The sequence below is a fragment of the Cetorhinus maximus genome, chromosome 6 (genome assembly GCF_964194155.1).
Source record: "Cetorhinus maximus chromosome 6, sCetMax3.hap1.1, whole genome shotgun sequence".
NCBI lineage: Eukaryota > Metazoa > Chordata > Chondrichthyes > Lamniformes > Cetorhinidae > Cetorhinus > Cetorhinus maximus.
Window position 1 is genome coordinate 32,371,764 of NC_135884.1, and position 25,012 is coordinate 32,396,775.

A 25,012-nucleotide genomic window follows, 5' to 3' on the forward strand; every position below is an offset into this window, starting at 1 on the left:
AATCCTTATAAAGCAAAATTAGATTGAAGAAAAATATTTTATGCAAGAGAAATTTGGAGTCTGATGCACCAATTCTCACCTTTACCCTTAGCCTTGCATTGTAATTAAGCAAAACCATCTAAATCAGTTTTCAGCTGTATCATCCATGGAGATCTATGCAGCTAATCTAACAGAACTTTCAGGACTCTGTTTGAAATAACCTTAGACCATCTCATAAGATAGCCAGAAATCAAACAAGCTGAAACTGAGAGGTCCTGTAGCACAACAGCCATATTAATATTTTAAGATATGCCCATGTGTTAATTTTTGTTATCCTCATTTGGAAAGCCTTTGTGGCATACAAATGTTTGGGCAGAAAACTACAGCAAGCAATGAAGAGCGTGAAATTTGGGGGTGAAGCCAGCGTTGAAAGTCTTGCAGTCTGATAGACATATTTTAAATAGTGGAGAAAAATGCAAGTTCTACAATGACTGTCTAGCAGTTGAATATCTACAAGCTAACACAAGTAGACTAATTTTCAGTGGAAAAGAAAAAGTAAATCATATTATATAAATGAAAGGGAGCAGATATTAGCAAAGCTTAAGTAGGTAAATCAAGGGTTGAAACTGAGAATACTACAATTTCTGATATATTTTAAATCCAGATGTTTAAATTAACCATTAGCCAGGTACACACTTCTATTTTCTTGGCACATAACACGCCAAAAATGTGCAAATCTATCAAGCACTGAAACAAAAGCAATTTAGCATGACAGATGTTATGTATATTATAATCATCAGATCTTGCAACTTTCTGAGAATAATGTTGTCCACTGTGATTTCATGTTCAGACTGATTCATGATTTGCCAGACTGTACCTAATGTGGCTAAAATGGGAAAAGGTCCTCTGAACCACTTTCCTATATTGACATTACATTTATGATCTACATGGAAATTCTCTCTGATATCTACAATTGGTTTCACTAAAGGAAACAAAATCCAAATGTGAACAAGCGACTTTAGTAAACCATTTGGGCCTAATTTTGCCTCAGCAGTCAACTTGCACAGAATTTACAGCACAAAAATTGGCTATTTGACCCAACTTATCTAAAGGACATTTCCACACTGCAGTCACAAATGAAAATCTAGTAAAGCGGCAGCATCCAGGGAACTCCCACACTGGCTGTCCTGCCACAATGCAAAGGAATTCATCAGTCAACACTACAAATATCCAGCTTTCTGATTTTCCTCCTTCTACTTCACTGGATAAGGCTATCACCTGAAAATAGTTTCTAATTTGCTGTTATAACAATTTTACTGCAAAACAATACCCAATAGTTTTTAAAAATTCTATCCACTGATACAAAAAAGTTAAGCTTCATAATACTTGCTTTAAAACTCCGTAGGGTTATCTGTTATTTTGAAGACCTTGTTCCTGAACCCATTTCCAACTGTGCACCAATATCCAATGACATTTCCTAGCTCAAACACTGTGGTATGCCAGGGAACATCAGATTAGCAAATGATGACTGGAGACCTGGTCGACAGAAAAGCTGAGTTTTATAGCCGCTTAGCTACACAAATAAATCGTGGGTCATTGTAGAGAGCAGAGACAAGAATGACTTGACATCTAACATTTGAAAAAATGATTAATCATTCATTTTCTTCACAATGCTTTGAAAATTTAAGTTATGTATTTGATCAGCATCTTAAGATTAAATTGTCCTGAGTTGACTTTAGATTCTTTAGGTAAGTTTGTATATAAATGAAAACTTGATTGTTATTACTACTTTCCTGGGGGTTAGATCTCTAATCTATATCCATACAAAATATTGCCTGTTCATCTTGAGCTTTTAAATGTACATTTGGAATTCAAGGGTGTGTGTATATAAATAGCGAAGATAAGAAGCACTGAGGCGGACTGACAATCTTACACAAAACGGAGATCAATCAACCCACCTCCATTTGCTGCGAGTTATCGGTCAAGTTGTCTTCCCGTTTGCGAGCTTCCTCCAATAATTGCGCATTCTTCTTCTTTTCCATCTGCTCTTTGTGTTTCAAGTTGGCGACTTTTTTATTCTGGTCCTTTACTTGTCTGAGAATTTCAAAGAGGAGTCACTCAAGTAATATAGGTTAATGATAAAATGCTATCTTATTTTATTCTTAAACTTTCACCCCCAACCACAACGACACCCACCCAACACGTAAAAATTTCAGGAATTACTTTCAATTATACCATGTGCTCTGACTAGTTTGAGAGGGCCTTGCAGCCATTTCTCCATGTTCATCATCAAACATGGCACCAAAGGTACCCGAAAAGGCCAAAATCTCTGGCGAAGTGTCAGTTCCATGTTCAAATAGCAGTGCATTATAATTTTTATGCTCAATGTTGAATATTGGAATATACTTGTAGAAATGCTCATGCAATTGTAATATCCCGATAAGAGCATATAATTTAACTGTTAAGCTTATCATACTAAACAATGAACAGAATATTCTGAGCAAATGAATGATAAAGATGATGAACATTCTAAATTATGGTTAATTAACTGTAATTTAAAAAACCTTTAAGAGGGGTTCACACCACTTGCACTGCATTTAACAAAGTCCTCCAGTACTATAAATGGAGGAATAAATTGATGCATTTGCCTATGTGAACAAACAGCATTTGTATTTTCCTCCACATAAAATTATTTTTAATAATATGCCAGTTTGACTTAAAAGGTTTTACAGACAATTAATTATTAAATTTAAGCAAAGATATCACTAAATTAATATGCACTGTTATAACAATTCTCAAGGGCAATTAGGGATGTGCAATAAATGTTAGCTTTGTCAGCAATGCTCGCATCAAGGACAAATTTTTTAAAAATAAAAAAAATACAATAAGCCCAGTGTCTGTGTTTGCACTTGGCAAGTTCAGAGTTGTAGTTTCCATTTGCACATCTATGTTACACAACCATGAACAAAACCAGTACTCTCTTTAAAGCTGTAACTTCAGTAGCAACAAAAAGATCATTGTCATTTTTTAAAAATAGACTAGCATCACTTCAAGTAAATGTTCTTACGAGGACTCGATCCACGCAGAAGTTCTTGAAATCTGTTGCTCACCAAACAGAAAGGTGAAATACAGAGACTACACAATAGTTCTCCTGCCACACCTACACCATATTTCAAGCAAAGTTAGAGAACTGTTTTCCAATAAACAGATTTGCGCTATCCATGCTGCATCAAAATAAAGAAATGCTGAACACAGCAATTTAAGTTTAACTATTCATAATGAAACTGAACAATGTATAATTATTTAAAGAAAGCTCTTGCTAAAATTGCCAAATCTATAATCTACACATTCCACTTCATTTTTTTAATACATCAGTCCTACCATCCTGAACCCACAAAACATTTGACATATTATGTGGCAGGGCTAATTCTTTTAAACCTGAATGAATAATGTAAAGGCTATGTAACACAATGATCTGAATCATGAACCATTCACACAAGATTCATTTAAGTATTTAATTATTAGCATAAATAAAAAGTGGAAACATTCTTTTTACAAATAGATACAGAAATACAAAGTATTGCTTATCCACTTTGCTAAAATTTCATATCAGCAGTAAGTGGGTGCAAGAAATCTTTTTCAAAGGGAAGTGTTTTTTTCACTGTTTTTTGGACTATTTAAGTGATAGCATCTAAATGAGGCACAAAAATTATTCCGGTTTTAGATAGAAAACTTCAAAAAGCATGCTTGTTTTTCTTTTAAAACCAGTTTACTATCTTGCCATCATTGGTGTGTGGTTGACCTGAGAAAAAGTTTTCCTTTCACCATGCACTTCAAGGCTGTAAATAATTTCCTGTTCATACAAAAAACAAAGAAAGGCCTTTCTACAGAATTAAGCACCTAGGCTTAGCCATTGAATGGCCATCAACTGAGTGGCCATTGGCTCATTAACCTACTTTTGAACTAGAAGTGGATATCAACTCTAGTTTCAATGGAAGTTTTAAAAAATGTAATGCAAAGTGCACAAATGCATACTTTTTGCAGAGTTTAATGCCTATTCAAGACACACAAAACCAATAACAGGGTAAATTTGAACAGTGAATAGTTCAATTGGTGAACTACAAACTTTTTCTTAAATTGTCTAAATTTGCTTTATAACCTAACTTTCCAAGGTTTGCTAAAGGATAAATTAGATAGGTTTCAAATAACCTTAAACACATATTTCTTATTTACATAATCATTATCCTACATAAGCAAGCTATCAAATTTACTAGAATGTTTGATGATGTTAACTAGGATACTATAATAAAATCACAGCTCGATTTTTAAAGTATCTCAACAAAGCCTCGTCAACTTAATTGGCATAATTTACCGTGGAAGTACTGTCTACCCCAAGGAGGGCTGGGAGCCCTGAAGCAGAATTGTAAGTGATTTCCAGTTTATTGGCATGCTATCTGGCCTGGCACAGAATAAAGCTATCACTTAATTTGTTACCCAAAAGAAGCACACATATTCATCATAAGTCCAACAAGCATGAAATGTTGACAGAGATTCCTGCCATAAATATTACTTCTAAAAATCAATCACAGTAACTTCTGTTAAGAGAGTCTATAACATGTGATGAATATAAATATGGATGATCAGAATGTCAAAGCTTAAACTGCAGTGATATCCTCAGACACAGACATGTAAAAGTATGGAATCTGTAGCCAGGTACACCTCCAATGCTCTGATGTAGAAATTAGCCAAAACTCTTCTGCCCTTCTGGAAATTAATCAGATAATTTTGATGCTTTAGAAATAAGTTTTCATGCAAGGACATTCTCTGAACTTTTATCAGAAATCTGACTTCCACTAGTGGAATATCTTGAAAATTCCCTAATATAAACTCTCTCCATTCACGAAGATCATCTACTTATCATTTGGAAAAACTACCATCTCTTCTCACTATCCCATAACATCTGAAGAATAAAATCATAAGGTTTTCAGGATACCCCAAAATATTCTGTAGGCTCTTAATAGCAATAATCAAGATGGAATTTTTGGGCTTAACGTTTTCACACTTTTTTGTGAGAAAAAGAAAATCCAAATTTCCTCCTCAGTCCCTTTGACTTGCCTCAGCTATGCAAGAGGAGAACAAGCAATTTACTCCTACATAGTCCACCAAGGACACTCTAAATCATGCTCTAGTTTATGTCCAATGATGTTGACATTATGATTGAAAACTTGCAAAGTAGAGATATTCAACCTCAATTCAATATTCTCCTGGCAGCATCACAGAATACATCAGATATTTCAGTCTATCTTTTATTATTTTGTAATCAACATTTTTGTTCTATCCACTTCCCCGTCACACTTTTCCTTGCTCAATCATCATTCAACAAGCAACTCAGAAAAATAAAGCAAGTTGTGTCACACAAAAGTGCTTTCCAATGGGGCAGAAACTACAATTTTTCAGTTTGACAGAACAGTATTTATCTGGTCTTGTGGTATATAGTGACGGAAAGAAATGCATCAGCATTAACATTTATTGGTTGTTTTTCCATAATGCAATGGAAGAAAATCATCAGGAAAAGGAGGGAGAAACAAAGACCACATATATAAACTGTCTAATACATTTTTCTGTAACATACTGATTTGGAAATATTTTTTTAGTTTAAGATGTGATTTGTCTGGAATGCCTTTATTGATATTAACAAATTTAAAAATGTTGTGCTGATTTATATATAGACACATAAAACTCTGATAGAAGCATAAAATCATGCTTACATCATTTTAAAAAAATTCTGGCCTCGAGCATCCCTGATTTTTAAATCGTTTCACCACTGGTGGCTGTGCTTTCAGCTGCAAAGGACCTAAACTCTGGAATTTCCCTCTAAACCTCTCTTTTTCGCTTTCCTGCTGCAAGATGCTGTCTAAAACCTACCTCTTTGACCAAGCTTTTGCCCATCTGTCCTAATAGCTCACTGTGTGGCTCAGTGTCAAATTTTTGTTCTCTAGCACTCCTGTGAAGTGCCTTGGGACATGTTACTATGTTAAAGGTGCTACCTAAGTACAAGTTACTTTAAAAAAAACCAAAGTTGAATTGTGACAGGGGGTGGAAGCAGAAGGAGGACGCTGGTTGGGGATTAATGGACCTATGGTCTCTCAGCAGCAATATTTGGAGAGAATAAGTGGATGGAAGCTTAATGCTGAGGTGAATAACGATGAGGAGGGGAAGATAAAAGGGCGGGGGCGAAAGGAAAAATGAATTCAGCAGATAGCTTGGAGGGAAAGAGGTAGGGGTAGCGATGGGATGAGGATGTGGTAGAAAGGAGATGGGCATTAGGAACGTGAATAGGTAAGGAATTAAATGGAATTGAGAGGTAGAGAGTGAAGTATTTGTGATGGGGGGTGGGGTGCAAGAAAATGAAAGGAAAGATGCTGAGAACCACATTTTCTCCCATCCCTAATACAATCTGTAGTTGTAGATGGCGCAGAAAGATCAGTTCAGGGCAGAGAAACAGAGGAAAAAGAAACAGACAGAATCAGAAAAGGAGACAGAGAATAAAACAGCATTTAGACAACAGAAACAGGTAAGCAGGAGACTGTATTCTCTGACTTACCATGTACAACCACAGGATGTTAATTAGTAATATATTAAAAGCTATTACAAATTTCCTGTAAATTTTTTTCCATTGTAAATTCTACACTCACAGGAGGGTGTAATAATGGTGTGATATGTTTGCGTAAATGTTTCCATTATAAACGTGGATGTAGGAATTTATGATAGAAATATAAAAATAAGGACATATTGTATGACTTTGAAATAGGGTGGGAATTGCTTATGCATACTTTGGAGCAACTGTCCTGATTTTGAGCCTGTTTCGCCTCAAGATTACGCTTTGCCTTAACTTGGCATGTGCGATGCCATAGAAGATCAAATAGCTCAAAAATGATGTTTAACAATGTTTTTTTTTTTGCTTTAATTTTGAATTTGATTTATGTGTTTCTCAACTGCTGCACTTCACTGATTAAAACTTTAGCAGTTGGTTTATGTCAAGAAAGGTGCTAAAGTAGTCCAAAGCACCTTACACTCCCATTCTTCCCCCTTTTCCCTTGAGCAGGACGTGTCCTTGACTTGGCACCTGCCTGGCAGTGTTGCTGATATCAGGAACTTGGTTTGTGGGTGTTGTTGATTTGATTCAATGTTCCACTAAGCATCCATGGAGGTGTTGATAGGACTTCTAGGAACCAGACAGATTTCTAAAGCAATCAGCAAACTACAAGGACACGGACAAGATTTCCTTTAAACTAACACATATTTTTCCCAGAAGAGATAAATGATCCACACCCAGAAATCCAGTTCTATTATTTAGCAGTTTAATAGCATAAATATATAAATGTCAGGTATGTACCATTTGTTATACAGATGGATTCTCAATGCTGATGTGTGTACAAAACAAAATTCAAACTGTCATAAGGAGGATTTCTGAAAAAAAGGCAGTTAATTTAACTGCGAATTAATTTGGTGTGAAGAAACAGTACTAATGAGCAAGAAAATATTGGACTAACAGTGAAGTTGGCTCAACATCCACAGGACCAGTGGTTGGTCCCTATAATTTCTGAACTATATCAATGAACTAGACACCAAAACTAATTACAGACTTAACCAATTTGCCAACTACACCAAAACAGGAAGTGTGGTGAAATAGTGAAAAAAGTTACAGATTTAGATTCGCTATGACATTTGTCTGCTTAGTGGCAAACAAAAATTAACACTGATAATTATTGCATATCAGTCAAAAAAAGTACACAGCAATGTAACAAAGCATTTTTTTCAAGATAATGATATTAGTTTTAGCTCTGAAACAGTGCACGAGGGATTTAAAACCAGCTTCACTCATAGAAATCATGTTCCACTTTAACCTGATACAATTGATTTCAGTCTGTTCCTGATATTCAGAAGGAGGGGCCTGGTGACTGAATTCAAATATAAACATCTGTTTTGTGTGTTTGGCAGCTTTTTTGAATTAAGAGTTATTTAAATCTGTTTGGACTCAGACACTTTTTTGTAGGTATTTCAGAAGCTGTCCTATTCAAACCAGGAAGTCTTGTTTGAAGCTTTAGCTCAGAAGAGAGAGTGAGTCAGGGCAGAAAAGCTTTGTGGATTATCAGATCAGCCATGATCTCATTGAATGGTTGAGCAGACCCAATGGGCCGAATGGCCTACTTCTGCTTTTATATCTTATGGTCTTATAACCAGTCAGAAACAGAAGCAAACTGCTTTGCAAAAATATTGCTAAAACATAGTTTAGAACAGCGGTTCTAAAATATCCATGCTCTACTTCGACCAAGCTAAGAGCTAGTTAAGTATATTAATTACTGTAAAAAAAATCATGTTACTACTACTCACTTGATCTTTTACTATTAAATAAAGCTTAATTGCTATTAAAGCCCAAGTCAAAGTTCACGGTAGAGTTAGTGATTTTCCTTGTAGTGGTAAACTAATTAAAAAGCAGTAGCTGACAAACAAAAGGCAGTTCACTGTTCAATCCCTGGTCTTGCCTATCTAGAATGAAAATTTTCACTGGGAAACAAGAGTGCTAGAGCTCATCAGCATATCAGTCTGAGACAAGCTGGTTATAAAAAAAATCTAAAATTAAAAAAACGTTTTTTAAGCATAACAATAAGTATACAATAAATAATGGAAGAGGGAGATTTAGAAAGGAACGTGGAAGAAAGTGTGCTATTATCAATTTCAATGTCCAGGGAAAGTGGCTATATAATTATAAACGTAAATAGAATGCCGTGCTGTAAAGCAGAGCATCAGAGGACAATTGTTTAGAGGTTATGTTATGCATTTACATTGCATTTGCCAGGCCTCACTTGGAGTATCACATTTAATTCTGGTCACAATGCCAGAAATAAACGGTGGGCCAAAAGGACATGAATTTAAATTGGTGAAAAGAAAATTTGAAAACAGATATATTAGGAAGGACTTCCTTACTCAAAAAGTACTAAATGTTTGCAATAATCTGCCAAGTGTGTAGCAATAAGAAAACATGTGATAGCTGTTCAAATGTACCTGGGTGCAAAAATGCATTTGTTTTCATATTGACATTGTGTACAATCACTTTCAAAGCGCCGCAGCTCTTTTGTACCATTTGAGAATACGCCAGAGCTCTATGACATTTCATCACAAGGACATTATGTGCGAACGGGGACATCAGAGTGCACTTCAAAGTGATTTGTCATTGCACACTGTCCCTAATGACATACATCAGGATTCAAAATACACTGGGGGGCGACAGGCGAATTTATGCTGGACAAATGGCCGAACGGATAGCAAATTGGCTTTTAAAAAAGCAGAGAGTAGGGGTAAAGTGTATCATTCAGTTTGGAGCAAGGTAGAAAGCAGTGCACAATGATTAGTCCTGGTACCATCGTTTATAATTTACATTAATAATTTGGACTTAGTAAAGAAACTCAGTACCAAAATTTGCAGATGTGACTCCCAAACTGTGGGTATATAGCTAACACTGAGAAAGATTGCAACATAATACAAGATGACAGAAAAGTTGCAGGCTGGACAGTTAACCAGCAACTGAACCGTAACATCAATAAATGTGAGGTGTTGCACTTTATTAAGAAAAGTTGAATCATAACCTATACCTTTAAAAATAAGAAACTGAATGGGATAGGGGAGCAAATGAATCTAGGGATACTGGTAAACAAATCATTAAAAGTTGCATCGCAGGGCAGCAAAGCAATTGAATAAAAATACTAACAAAGTGCCAGATTTATTTCCAGCGGTATAGAATTCAAAACTAGTGAGGTTATATTAAAACTGCATAGGAGTCTAGTCAGGTCACATGAATACTGTAGACTTGTTCTTGTCTCCAAACTTTAAAAAAGACATGGAAGCACTGGAGAAAGTGCAAAAACAATCAACAAGAATAATACCAGAACTGAGAGATCACAGCCATCGGGAAAGATCGATCAAGTTAGGACCTTTTTCTTTAGAAAAGAGAAGACTTAGAGAAGAGAGATCTTTAAAATTATGAATGCATTCGATGTGGCAATATGGAGAGAACATTTCCATTTGTGCGAGAATCCAAAACTAGGGACCATAACTGTAAAGTACTTACTAATAAATTCAATGGGGGAATAAAAAGGAATTTCTTTACTCAGAGTGGCTGAATTGTGGAACTTACTACTACAGGAAGTGATAGAGGCAAACAGCTTAGCTTATTTCAAAAGGAAATAAGATGAGAACATGAGTAAAGGAAATAGAAAGTTATGCTGGAAGATTGAGCTGAGGTAGATGGGATGGGAGAAGACTTGGTGGTGTATAAAAACCATCACTGGCAAGGTGGCTGAATGGTCCGTTTCTGTGCTGTATATTGTATGTAACTGAAAACAAGTGATTGGTTCTGAATAAAGTAGGCAGTGATGAGTAATACGTACATCTAAAAACTGTATATGTTAAATACCAAAATCAAACATGTGGATTCGAATCAGTTAAATAGGTACTTGGATGAACACTACCTCCACATGCAGTACTAGTGATTGGTCCACTTACCTGCACCAGTGAGAGTAAACACCAAATATGTAAATGCTTCATTTTGATACAATTAATGAGTTTTCCATGGCCAAATTAAAGTTTATTCAATATACATCACCATTCATCTAACTTTCAGATCAACCCCCAGTCTGCTTAGCTGCCACGATATGAAATTAAAATGTGCTCCCAATCCCCAATAGCAAGCAAAATGCTCAATATAAGGACATTTGGCTCAACTAATGACACCATGTTAATGAGATTGCTTAAAATTTTGGTGACTGGCATGCTTCCATCTGTGACAGATGATGGGACACACCTCAGAGCTTTGGTGAGGAAAAATGAGATCATCTGCTGCACTTCTCTTGATTGCTGAACAAGCCGGTTCTGGAAAGGCAAAGTCTGCCACGAGTGCCACTCATCAAGTTTTCTGTTGCCGGTGGCACAGGATAATCTCTGCTGACCTCTTTGTTTGCAGGGCTGGCATCTGCTTTGGAGCTTCTGAATCCACGTGTGGTGGTGATGGTGAATTCCTGTTATTGTTACCATTCGTATTGACCATCAACTAGAGGTTCCCACTGGTCATGATTGATGTCGATGGTTTTCATGCCTCCTTTGATAGAATCCTTGAACTGCAGCTTTTCGCACCCTCTTGGCACACTCTACCTCCACATATAGCATATTCTTGGGGCTGTGGCCATCTTCCATCCTGTGCACATGTCGAAGCCAGGAAAGCCTTATTTGCTTGATCAGCGCTAGCATGCTTCACATGCTTCCTTGGTGACTTGGGGCTATTTTTTTACGACCGAGGTGGGTAGTTCAAATCAGGAAATTTCCCTACTTGCCAAAGCCAAAACCCACCTCGGTAAAGAGTACCCTGAGAAGCGCAATTTGTGTGTGTGTTGGTGTGCGCGTGCTGGTTGTGCGGGGGGTGCTGCCAAGCCTGGAAGCAGAGCATAGGCAGCCTTGGGGGTGGATGAGTGCTAAGAGGTACTGGTTAGAAGGTTGGCCTCAGTTCTCTGGGACTTGGTCCCAGTTGTTTTACAAGCTGTTAGGCCCTCTGGTGCTCACCCCTCACCCAACCTCCCCCCACCGTGGCCCTGCATAGTTCCCATGTCAATCCAATACCGACTCATGACCTCCAACTAGTCACCAACTCCCCCCATGTCCCATCATAGTCCCCATACCATCTTAATGCCAGTTTATGCCTCCCACCCACCATGTCACCAAATAGCCCCCATGCCAACTCAATGCCACTCACCCAGAATCTGCCATGGGAGACCATGTGAAGATTTTTAAAAAAACTTTTAACAATCTAGCTTTCACTCATACACACTTGATAGTGAAAAACTTCCATTCATAAAATCCATTCAAAGCTTTTAATTCTCAAGTACTTAGTCTCTTATAAAAACAAACTTCTACTCAGACCCCATTTCAAAGACAGCTAATTCTTTAATAACCTCTTTAAACTGTCAAACTGTGAACTCAGAACCCCTACTGAAACAGTTATAGATTTTGAAACTCAGCCAAGCATTCATGACATAATAATAGCCTTGGGAGATGTTTAAAGAACCCTTCTGAAACTACCCAACCAGATGCTATTGTTTTTTCCTAACCTACACCAGATAGTCTGTCAATAAAAGCAGTTGAGCACAAATGTTTTTTTCAAACTGTTAGTGACAGCTTCAGCCTTTTTTAATGTTTAAAGAGCAGGACATTTAAAAAAACTTCAAATCATAACACTTAAACAGACCTTATCTGCTTCCAAGAACGTTCTCATCGACTCCACCAATCTGAGACTCCCACACTGTCGGTTAAGACCCTTGCAACAGCCAAAATGGGGTCTGTTTGAACTCAGCACTAAGTTCAAATGGCCCAGCTGATTTTGGGTTTCCTGCCATGTGAATCACCCTTTCCCCGACTGGCAAAAATTGGGTCTGTCAGAAATGATGGGAGGGACTTCCGCATCTGTGTCCCGTCCACCATTTTTAAAAGATGGGCAAAGTCTTCCCAACCTCGCAAAAATCTGGCCCTTTGATGCCAAGGATGCATCATAGACACCAGAGACGGAAGTTATTGAGCCTTTTATCGTGATAGGTGCAAGCTATCCAACTTCACTGCCATACAGCAATGTGCTGAGGATATAGGCTTTGTAGATAAGCATTTGGTTCTGCAGGTCAGTTTTTGTTTTTCCATCTTGTTTTGTTAGTCGGCCGAAATTGGTGGTGTGTGGAAAGTTCAGTGTTTGTCAGAGAGTGAAGACAGGGATTTTCAGCTCTGAAATAAGAAATGCTACAAGGCTTCTGAGAGACTGAGTTTAGGGAGCTCATGCGTTTGCTCTACAGTTGAAGCAATAGTAAGTGTAAAGTACAGTTCTGGGTGTCTTGGAGAAAGATACAAGTTGGGTGAGAGGCATCAAGTGAATGCACATGTACCAATCGCAAGCAATGAGCCTTTGTGTCAAGCTGATGGTAAATTCACTTGTTTGTGCATCTGTAAAGATATTGCTGGGTAAAGGAATATTGGGAAATTGAATCACCTTGTATTGAGATCTTCCCAACCTTTTTGTCTGGTGTAATATAGTTTATTTTTCTTGTTTTAATAAATATTTTATTCTATGTGTTAAAAGTTCATTAACAAACTTCTGTGAACTTGTGCAGTAACTTTCCTCCATGGTTTAAAAAAAATGTTAGGATCTATCAAGCCAGGTTTCACTATGGGATCGGACATGTCCAGTATCAACATCAGCTGTGATCAAAACACTATCCATGCTGTATTCTCATGTCATTTCCTCACCAAGGACAAAGATTGGTTACTTTTTATCAGGCCCATGTAAAATCTGCTCTTCAACACAGCATAAGTATGTAAGAGTGGGAGTGATTTGCTAGTTGTTAAATATTACTCAACTAAGCCCTAAGGGAAAAGAATATGGATAATTCTAAATAGGGGGAAATGGGAAAAAAGAGATTTTGTAGATGATCCAACCCTGGGTTAGTGAAGGTTCTTGAAGTGCCCAGTCATCGCTCATTCCAGAGAGTGATCATTCCAGACAGTCTTTTTTGAATTGTGAAATTCTTAGGCTCCCTAGACTCGGGATCATTGACAGAGACATGGAATGGAGAATGCTTAAATGTGGCAGAGTACTACACTTAGTGTTGACACTGGCAAGGAATTAAGTCCTATAGCATTGGAAAAGCACAGCTCCAAATGGAAAATTAAGAGTGGGTCAATGTTATTAGATATGGCCAAGTTCGAACATATTGCTTTTATATCAAGAGGCCAATTTTCTTAAATCTAAGAAATTGTTGAAGAAAAATACTGAAGAGGAGATAACACAAAATGGTACCAACGAGCAACCATTTGCTTAAGACAATTTTTTCGTGAAACTATAGTTAACAGGATTTTCATATATGTGAAAAATAGATTTTTTTTTTAACAAAAGAAATATAAATTACTCTGCTGGATTTGAGATCATATAATTATCATCTCAACAAATCAAAATGTATGCATTAACAAGTATAAATGCAAATTTATTGTTATTGTTTCATGGGATGCGGATGTTGCTGGCTGACCAGCATTCCTTGCCCATCCCGAACTGCCCTCGAAATTGCCTTTCTTGAACCACTGCGGTCCATGTGGTGCAAGTACACCCACAGTGCTGTTAGGAAGGCAGTTCCAGGATTTTGACCCAGCGACAGTGAAGGAACAGCGATATAGTTCAAATTTGGGATGGTGGCTTCAAGGGGAACTTCCAGGTGGTGGCAATATGCTATTACGGTACTTAAGTACTAATAGGTATGCAACATAGAAACTCTTGACCATCAATTTGAGCTCACAGCACTGGCCTCAAGTAAAAATTTAAGAGTTAATTTCTATCTACAGCCTTGCCTTTCTTTAATTAAGTAATTAACTAAAAGTTGCTCTTTGGGTTGGGAGGAGGAGAGTTTTAGTCTAGCCTTAAAACATGACTCATTCAGGCTCTGCTTGCAGCTAGTTAATTGGATAACTGGTTTAAACAGGTTTTCAGAAGCTAGATGCAGGGGCCATAAAAGCAGGCCATCTACAGTGCTGCCTTGGGTGCACAGAGTGCTGCCTAGGGCTGCATTTGAGTGCTTCAGTTGGAGTTTGGTGAGTAATAGAGTTCAGGGAAAAGGGGAGGTGATAATTTAATTTTCTACTTTGCCAGAGAAAAAAAGAGCAGTGGCCTTGCTAAGTAGGACTTGTTCAGTATTTCTACTGTCCTTAATATTCTCTAAACTAGAGGAAGTAAAAGTAAAGGGAGTAATTTAAGGGTAAGTCATGGCAGGGCAGCTCAGTGACATGGAATGCTCCTCTTGTGCAATGTGGGAAGTCAGGGGCTCTTCCAGTGTCCATGGTGACCACATGTGCAGGAAGTGTCTCCAGCTGCAGTTACTTGAAATCTGTGTTTTGGATCTGGAGCAGTGGCTTGAGTCACTGTGGAGCATCTGCAGGGCTGGGATCTTCGTGAATAGCACGTACAGTGAGCTGGTCACACCGCAGGTAATGAGTGCACAGGCAGAGTGGGAATGAGTGACTGCCAGACAGAGTAAAGGCACTAGGCAGGTAGTGCAGGAGTCTCCTGGGTCCATCTCCCTCTCTAACAGATTTTCTGTTTTGGATACTACTGGGGGAGATGCAGCAACAGCCAAGTCCGCCGCACCATGAGTGGCTCAGCTGCATGTTTTTTTGGGGGCGGGGGCGAGTGGCAGAGCAATAGTGATTGGGAATTCTATCTTAAGGGCAACAGATAGATGCTTCTGCAGCAGCAAACATGACACCAGGGTGGTACATTGCCTCCCTGGTGCCACGGTCAAGGATATCACTGAACAGCTACAGGACATTCTGAAGCGGGAGGGTGAATAGCTAGAGGTCAACATCGGTACCAACGACATAGGTAAAAAGAGGGATGAGGTCCTGCAAGCGGAATATAGGGAGCTAGGAAATAAATTAAAAAGCAGGACCTCAAAGGTAGTAATCTCAGGATTACTCCCAGTGCTACGTGCCAGTGAGATCAGGGGAATAGGCTGGATGAATGTGTTGCTGTAGAGATGATGTAGGACTTTAATCTACACATAGATTGGGTAAACCAAATTAGCAATAATACTGTGGCGGATGAATTCCTGGAGTGTACACAAGATGGTTTTTAGACCAATACATCAAGGAACCGACTAGGGAATAGGCTATCCTAAATTTGGATTGTTGCAATGAGAATGGCTTAATTAATAATCTTGTGTGCAGGGTCCTTTAGGGAACAGTGACCATAACATGACAGAATTTTTCCTTAGGTTGGAAAGTAAAGTAGTGCAATCCGAAACTAGGATCCTAAATCTAAACAAAGGAAACTACAAAGGTATAGGGCTTGAGGAAGCTAAAATAGACTGGGGAACTTCATTAAAAGGCACAATGGTAGATAGGCAATGGCTAATATTTAAGGAACAAATGTATGCATTGCAACAGTCATATATTCTTTTCTAGTGCAAAAACACAACAGGATAAGTGGCCCAACCATGGCTAACAAAAGAAATTAAGAATAGCATTAGATCCAAAGAGGAGTCATATAAAGTTTCTAGAAAAAGTAGCAAGACTGAGGATTGGGAGCAGTTTGGAATTCAGCAAAGGAGGACCAAGAGATTAATAAACAGGGGAAAAATTGAGTATGTGAGTAAACTTACAAGGAACATAAAAGTGGATTGTAAAAGCTTCTATAAGTATGTAAAAAGAAAAAGACTGGTGAAGATGAATGTTGCTCCCTGACAGTCCAAAACGGGAGAATTTATAATAGAGAACAAGAAAATGGCACAGCAATCAAACAACTACTTTAGTTCTGCCTTCACGGAGGAAGATACAAATAACTTCCCAGAAATAGTAGGGAATGGAGGGTTTAATGAGGAAGGGGGAATTGAAGGAAATTAGTATTACCAAGAAAACAGTGCTGGAGAAATTAATGGGACTGAAAGCCGATAAATTCCCAGGGTCGGATAATTTACATCCCAGGGTACTAAAGGAGGCAGCCATGGAAATAGTAGATGCGTTGGTTGTCATCTTCCAAAATTCTGTAGGTTCTGGAACAGTCCTGGCAGATTGGAGGATGGCAAATGTAACCCCACTATTTAAAAAAAGTAGGGAGGGAAAAAACAGGGAATTATGGACCAGTTAGCCTAACATCAGTAGTAGGGAAAATGCCAGAGTCTATTAAAAAGGATGTGATAACAGGATACTTAGAAAATATCAGTGGGATTAGGCAAAGTCAACATGGATTTATGAAAGGAAAACCATGTTTGTCAAACCAACTGGAGTTTTTTGAGGATGTAACTAGCAGAATAGATAAGGGAGAACTAGTGGATGTGGCGTATTTGGATTTTCAGAAAACTTTTGATAAAGTCCCACATAAGGAGTTAGTGTGCAAAATTAAAGCACATGGGATTGGGGATAATATATTGGCATGGATTGAGAATTGGTTAGCAGACAGGAGACAGAGAGTAGGAATAAATGGGTCTTTTTCAGAATGGCAGACAGTGGGGTACCACAGGGATCAGTGCTTGGGCTCCAGGTATTCACAATATGTATCAATGATTTGGATGAGGGAACCAAATGTAATATTTCCAAGTTTGCTGACGACACAAAGCTAGGTGAGAATGTGAGCGGTGAGGAGGATGTTAAGAGGCTTTAAGGTGATTTAGACAAATTGAGTGAATAGGCAAATACATGGAGGATGCAGTATAAGATGAATAAGTGTGAAGTTATCCACTTTAGTAGAAAAAAAAACAGAATAGAAGAGTATTATTTAAATGGTGATAGATTGGGAAATGTTGATGTACAAAGGGACCTGGGTGTCCTTGTACACCAATCACTGAAAGCAAGCATGCAGGTGCAGCAAGCAGTTAAGAAAGCAAATGGTGTGTTGACCTTCATTGCAAAAGGAATTGAGTACAGGAGCAAGGATGTCTTACTGCGGCTATACAGAGCCTTGGTGAGACCATACCTGGATTTTTGTGTGTAGTTTTGGTCTCCTTAACCAAGAAAGGATATACTCGCCATAGAGGGAGTGCAGCGAAAGTTCACCAGACTGATTCCTGGGATGGCAGGATTGTCATATGAGGAAAGATTGGGCCGACTAGGCCTGTATTCACTGGAGTTTTAGAAGAATGAGAGGGGATCGCATTGAAACATACAAAGCTCTGACAGAGCTGGATGCAGGGATGATATTTCCTCTGGCTGGGGTGTCTAGAACAGGGGGTCACAATCTCAGGATAGGGGTTAGACCATTTAGAACTGAGATGAGGAGAAACTTCTTCACTCAGAGGGTTGTGAACTTGCGGAATTCTCTACAACAGAGGGCTATGGAGGCCAAGTCACTGAATCTACTTAATGAGGAAATAGATAGATTTCTAGACTCTAAAGGTGTCAATGGGTATGGGGAGAGAGCTGGAGTATGGTGCTGAGATAGAGGATCAGCCATGATCATATCGAATGGCAGAGCAGGCTCGAAGGGCTGAATGACCTACTCCTGCTTCTATTTTCTATGGTTCTATCAACAAAGATAAAAGCCTTACATACAGTACAAGGCAAGATATAAAGAGATTAAAATAAATTCTACCTTAAAGTTTACTTTCAAAAATAATCATGATTAATAGGTCTCCTGTTGAGCCATCATGTTAAAAATTAAAATATGTATTGCAACTCTACTGAATTAATGAAGTTATGATGCCCCAGTTTGTTGCATCACTGGAGTTAAGACACTAGATGGTAATTAACTGAGATTCAACTCATAACATCCTCAGGGTGCTATTTCACTAACAGCAGAGCAAACAAAGTGAACTAGATGATCTCAGGACACCATTTCAATATGGAATCAATTAGTGCTCAGGAATTTTAACATTTGGAATAACATATCTTACCCAAGAAACCCCCCAGAAGACACAAGGCAAGATAGGTTCCATTCCTGTTACTATCGTAACTATTACATACAAATTAGAGTACAAAGACTAAGGACACATGCATGATTAATGTGTTAATGTCTTGTACTAACACTCTCCCAATTCCACCCATTCATTTCTAAGGTAATGCTATCACAAATGTCATGATCTTGGTTGAATCTGGGATGTGCCCTATTACGGTGGTGCAATACAGTTTTAAATCATTACACATTTTAAGTGAATGCAGAGATGCTTCCGAGATGGCAGTTCTCAAGAACTTACTTCAGGCTGTTTTAAAATCCTTGCTTATCATCAACCACGAGGATACTGCAACTTACTGAATCCAACACAATTACTACTTCTTTCCGGAACTAATTACAGAAAACTTTATACATAAACAGTTTAATATTTTCTTGAACTTCTGAATGGAAACGTATCAAAATAATGCATCTTGAAAAAAAAATATTCCCTATTCATCACAATAGTATGTGAAGTCATAGAAGTCAAGGTTCCCAATCTTTAGCAGTAAATCCTCCTGGGAAGCCAAAACTAAATGACAGAAATATAGGGAATGCAGCCAAAAACAAACTTGAAAGAAACATGAAACTAGAATTCTCCATGGACAGCTGATGGAGTTCAACAGTATGCAGTTTTAATTCAACTTGCCAATCAAGCAATTTACAAACTGAAGGTTTTTTTCTTAAATCATAGAACTGTTTATGTTGGTAACTACAGCTATTTGCAAGACTGGTGAATAATTGTTCCTTTTGATATTAATTAGTGATTTGTAAATGAGGCACCAATTTAACCACAATTAAAGTAGTTTTATGTTCTGATGCTTCATCTAGGTGGTGCTAACCTGCCAAGTCAAAGAACCTCTGGGCAATGTTCAAACCAACCAGAAGAGCTGTCAGAGGTGGATATTTATAGGAATAAACCTATCCTACTACTTGTGAATGTCTTTTGGGACATTATGTCAGAAGACCCATTGGAGCGACTCAGGTGATTTGCAATTTCAATTATCTACGACCAGCTAGGGCAGTGGTTCTCAGTATTTTTTTTAATCAAAAGACCCCTTTTCAAATGCATTAGTAATCACAGGCCCACCATCTAAATTATACTATATAATACTCATAAAAACACAAGATCGTCCAGATATTATGTCCTTTCTTTGGGTTTAAGTCATATGTAGTACCGGGTAGTGCTTTGACATTTAAAAAGAAACTCCCCTTTCTTGAACAATCAACTCACCTGGTGCTCACCAGCAGCCTTGTTAACCATTGCAGTCCAAGAGCATAAGAAATAGGAGCAGGGGTGGGCCCTTCAGCCATTTGAGCCCACTCTGCCATTCAATTAGATCATGTCTGATCTTCTACTTCAACACCATTTTCCCTGTATCCCTTGATGCTTTTAATATGTAGAAATCTATTGATCTCAGTTTTGAACACACTCAATGGCTGACCCTCCACAGCCCTCTGGGGCAGAGAATTCCAATGATTCACCACGGAGTGAAAAGATTCCTCCTCATCTCTGTCCTAAATGGCCTGCCCCTTATTCTGAGACTGTGACCCCCAGTTCTAGATCCCTAGTCAGAGAGGAAACATCCTTCCTGCATCCGCCCTGTCAAGCCCTGTAAGAATTTTCTATTCTCTGGAGTGCAGAAAAATGAGAGGTGGTCTCATTCAAACATAAAGGCCCAATCTATTTAATCGTTCCTCATAGGACAATCCCTCCATCCCTGGAATTAGTTTGGTGAACCTTAGCTGATCTCCCTCTATGGCAAGTGTATCTTTGCTTAGACAAGGAGACCAAAACTGCACACAATTCTCCAGGTGTGGTCTCACCAAGACTCTATATAATTGCAGTAAGAAATCTTTACTTCTATACTCAAATCCTCTTGTAATAAAGGCCAACATACTATTTGCCTTCCTAATTGCTTGTTTTTTTTTTAAAACGAAGGCCCTTTCTAATGCTCCAGATAGTTCAGATGAACATCGAAGATCCCATTCCAATATTCAAAACAGGCAGCTCCGCCAGCCAACCTTCCTCCCTCAGCTAACACCATCAAATTGATTAGCCAGTCATACACTACATTGCTGTCTATGGAATCTTGCTGTACAACATTTGTTTATAGAATAGCGTTCTGAAGTCATTCATAAAGTGAAATATGAGATTATGTAAGCATGTATATATCATACAACATATATATGTGAACACAATTTTTTAATGAATGAAATTTGAAGTGCAATGAATTCAGACTTAGACACATGAAAACACTTTGAGTTACGTGTAATTTTCCTAAATAAGTCTGGTGCCAACATGTCTACCTGGCAATCTCCTTGTTGCTCTCAGCACTTCTCCATGCACACTGCCCTCTGAGGTGAGACCACTAGCATGCTCTGCACTGTACATGGTGGCTGCACTCCATTCCAGGTACCCAGTTCACACCAAGCATGCCTCCAGTCGCCACTCATTCGTGTAATGATGGATTATTTCGGCAGACCCCTGGAAAGTCTCTACAGAAGCCACTTTTTTAGGTACACTAAGCCAAAAGGCACATTCTTCTATTGTTCTGCAAAAATATTCCACAGATAAATGGAGCATATTCTACCCAAATCACTCCTGTTCTTTAGGCACCCCTGTCCCCTGCCCCCATGATGGGCATGGTTAGTTAAACATTGAAATATGTTTTCTGTGACTCCAACCCAATGCATATGAGCCTGCCAACATTTTCACACAGTGAGACATTCGAGTGTTCAGGATTGAAGGCAGGATACTTCAACAACATATTTAAAGCTGGCTCCCATAGCACAACTGGAACCTTAATTTAAATTCAACTCATGCTGTGTGGGTTTCCTAAGGTTTGAGAAACACAGCAGTGAAATGGAGGCTGGAGTTGCTGGCTCCAGTCGTTAAATGCATTTGATAGTGCCTCTTGTGGGCAAGACAGGCCAGGAATGATCCCCCAGCCTTCAAAGAAGCCTTTGTCCTCGCCTCTGCAAATTGCTGCCTCTTTCTAGCTCCTGCCACAATCACCAACTCCCCCACGCCCTCCGATGTGCAGCCTGTGATCACAACTGTGCCCAATCTGGACCCCTACCACCCGGAACCGGGGCCTATGATCACAGTTGACATCACTGCACAAGCACCAATCTGCAGACCATGCTTGCGATGATACGCCCCCAAACCACCTAAAGCTCCAATCTGTGGACTGCTCCCTTTCCGATCGCTGGGACAGTTCCCAAGGGCCCCCTCCAGCTGCAGCCCTCCTGTCACTGGCTTTTCCACCTGGCAGGCAACCTGTCAATTCAACTTGCCTGCTGGGCAGGAAACACAAAGAAAATTATATTGCCTCCTTGACCTTTCCTTCACCCTACCGTGCACCTCCCTACCTCCCCTGAAATATCAGAGGATTTATATACCATCACATTTTCCTATCCATTCCACTGTCAGAATTCATACTTGGCTAAAATGAAGAGTCAAATTTACTTGTAAGTTAGATAATTTTAGTCAGGCAGAATAAAAAAATCAATTTATTAATTGCACGTCTACTTTGAAAACAAAACTTGAAATCTGTTCACATAAGGTTAAACATCATCTTCCATATGTCTTATTTATTGCACAATCCAATAGTTTGCAAGGTTTTGCAAGGATACAATCCATCACAGACTGATACAATCTTTGCACATTAGTCAAGTGATGCTCCTGTTCAGCACAGAGTGCAAGTGACAGTTACAGTAACTGACAGAGTTAACTGCTAAAGAGCAGAACTGAAACACTGCAGCAAGCCAGCACATATGTCAGCCCAAAAGCCAAATGAACCTTAAGCTCTCTCAATCACATTCAAAGTTACAAAAGTGCGTTTTGTGCACAGAATCACATAATTACAGTAATAGTTCTCATTTTGTCCAAACCTCACATTTCTGTTAATATTTAAACCACACATCAGGCTGCTATGCCTAATATATATTGAAGATTTGTATCTAGTACTAAGCAATAGCATCCTGACTACTGTAAAGAATCTTCCTGCATTAGCACAAAATGCTTGACACTTCTGATTACTGTAAATATTCTTAGAACACAAAGACAAAATAACTCTTAAATGTACAGTCACTTGAAACCAATTTCAAAACACAAGTCCCAGCTTCAATACCCCAATCTAGCCTGAACTATCTAGGATTTCAATAGAGATGTTCTGGATGTACATCAGCTCAATTGCAACGCTGTCTCTGCAAGCTTTTAGACAGAATAGGTGGGGGAGGAAAAATCCTGTACAGAGCTTGGGCATAAGTGTCTTCCCAATTGTTCTGCAGCTTAATAGAATGGCAAAAAAATCTAAAATTTCATGTAAAGCTGAGGGGCTGAAAACCTACAACCCTCCCAACGCACTCCTGCTATGAGACTAGTGAGTATGCAAATTTGGCCAGATCCTACTTTCTCCAATAGATACCATATGCTCTTGTTAAGTGGAATGTAACTGGAGAAGTCTCCCAGCCCAGCAGCAACACTGTCTCCAGCTTAGCAGCCTTTCAAAGACCTGGTTGGCTGGAGACAAGGATGGTAGGCACAGTGGCCTGATTGGCAGAACAAGGCCAACCTATGGTTACAGGCATGGGTTCATGGTGAAAGACTGTGAAAATAATGCCACTATTTTTCTGTTTCCTTATAAAGGGGACCAATAGGTGTTACAGAGATGTTTTGTGAGGTTTAGAGGGATGATGAACCTTGGCTCACATCTCAACCCCATGGCACGTCTGGCCACAATTTTCAGCCTCTCTGGCAAATGAATGCTTGAGATGCTTCCCTAGTAGTGTGGGGCCAGATGTCTTTATATTAATTAGCAGAATATTGTTTAAATCTCACAAACGCACTTCATACACCTTGCTTTGTGCTCAACAGTACAGAAGAATTTCACAGCGAGCTTCTTAAAATATATATATGGAAGTGGTATAATCCTGAAATTCAGGGCCAGAATTTTACATCCCGCGGGTGGGCGTGTCCGACCCGCGCAGCTGTGAAATAGCACCTGACAACGTCGGCCGAGTGTCCCGACATGATCGTGCACTCGCGCAATATCTCGCTCTATGGGTGCATGCGGCAGTTGCCACTGTGCCTGCCGACAATTAAGTGGGCAATTAAGCCCATTAAGGAGGCAATTGAAAGCGCTTTTTCCTGGCCAATCGGCCAGGCTGCCTTCACATTATTTCCTCAAACCTCGATCCAGGGCGGAATGAAATCTCTGTGGGGAAATAAAATAAAAAGAGAAATATTTGGGGACTTTTTTTTTAAATGGAGGTATGTTTTCAGGTGTTTGGCTGTGCTGCATGGACATATTTTGCAGCGTTTTGGTTGTTTTGTTTATTCTGTGGAGGTCTGCAGCTCCCTGAGGCAGCTGTCCGCCTTCAGGGAGCTCATTGGAAGCGCTCACCAGCACCCATGATGACATTGGCACCTGCCCCTACCAGCAATGCTGAGCCTCTCTCAGAGCGTGTTTCACACTGGCTGGCCGTTAATTGGCTTGCCAGTGTGAAATCACGGCCAGGGGCCAATTGCAGTCAGGGGCCCATTTCCCATCCACTTCCGGGCCCAATGATCACATGTGCCCGACGAGTGAAAAATTCGGGCCCAGGTTACACATACAAATTTTTGCACTTCACTCATATGATCTGAATATCACTAAGATTGCCTTGTAGTCTATTCACTCCTTCTGTATCTACATGTTATTCCAAATCTGTCCAACTTCTCAAGCATAGCTGTGAAATCTGCAAAATTGCTGCATTCTGCTATTAAGCTAATTCCTGGATTTTGGTTTTAGCCATAACTGAAAAATAAAGCTCCATCTTGAATATAAATTTAAGCATAATTTTCCACCATCACATATTTTGTACACAGTTATTAAGACGAGATTGTTGGTAAAAAACCTAAACATTAACCAGGTCATGCTGAATATTCAAGTGATGTGTACATTGCTTATAATGGCCAAGAAACAAAAATGTGACTTCTGCATTATGTATCTCTTCCATTTTATTTCAGTATGGCTTGCCATTTGTTACCGTGCATCAGAGTTCTGGATAACATTATTTATCAAAAAAGCTGTCTGCAGAATGAACTTTAAACATTAACCAGAATGCACACTGAGTCAGAGTGTTGCACAATGATTGTAACACAAAACTTGGATTCATGAGAAAAGTAAATATTCTTAATTCTCTACAGTGTCATGGACAATAACACTATGTAATTATAGTCTTATCTACATAATCCTAGACAGGAGATACAATGATACAGCACTAGGATAAACCAATGCATTGCAGCATGAATTACATCAGGCTCCTAATCTTGAGCATGTCATTAAGAAAGACATTGAGCAAAGGAAATGTAATGAGCATAGGAAAGAGAGAAAAACAATAAGTTAGGCACCTTAGCCACCTTCTCAAGTCTTTGTTTCAGAGCTGGTGCCAAGTCCAAGTCACCAGCCTATATGAGCAACTGTATTTTGTTTGAACACAAAAGGACTGACTGCAGGGCAGGATCAATTTTTTTTTCAATGCCTGGTT

The 25,012-nt window shown here is 39.0% G+C and overlaps 1 protein-coding gene across 3 annotated transcripts in view; it reads right to left on the minus strand.

Annotated features, from left to right (window-relative positions):
• The window catches only part of LOC144681687 (ERC protein 2), an 864,810-nt gene that overhangs the window by 355,049 nt on the left and 484,749 nt on the right, over nt 1-25,012 (minus strand). For all 3 annotated transcript variants that reach the window (XM_078543515.1, XM_078543513.1, XM_078543512.1), the window contains one exon: nt 1,938-2,073. In XM_078543515.1, the coding sequence (XP_078399641.1) occupies nt 1,938-2,073 (136 nt within the window). The remainder of the gene's footprint in view (nt 1-1,937; nt 2,074-25,012) is intronic.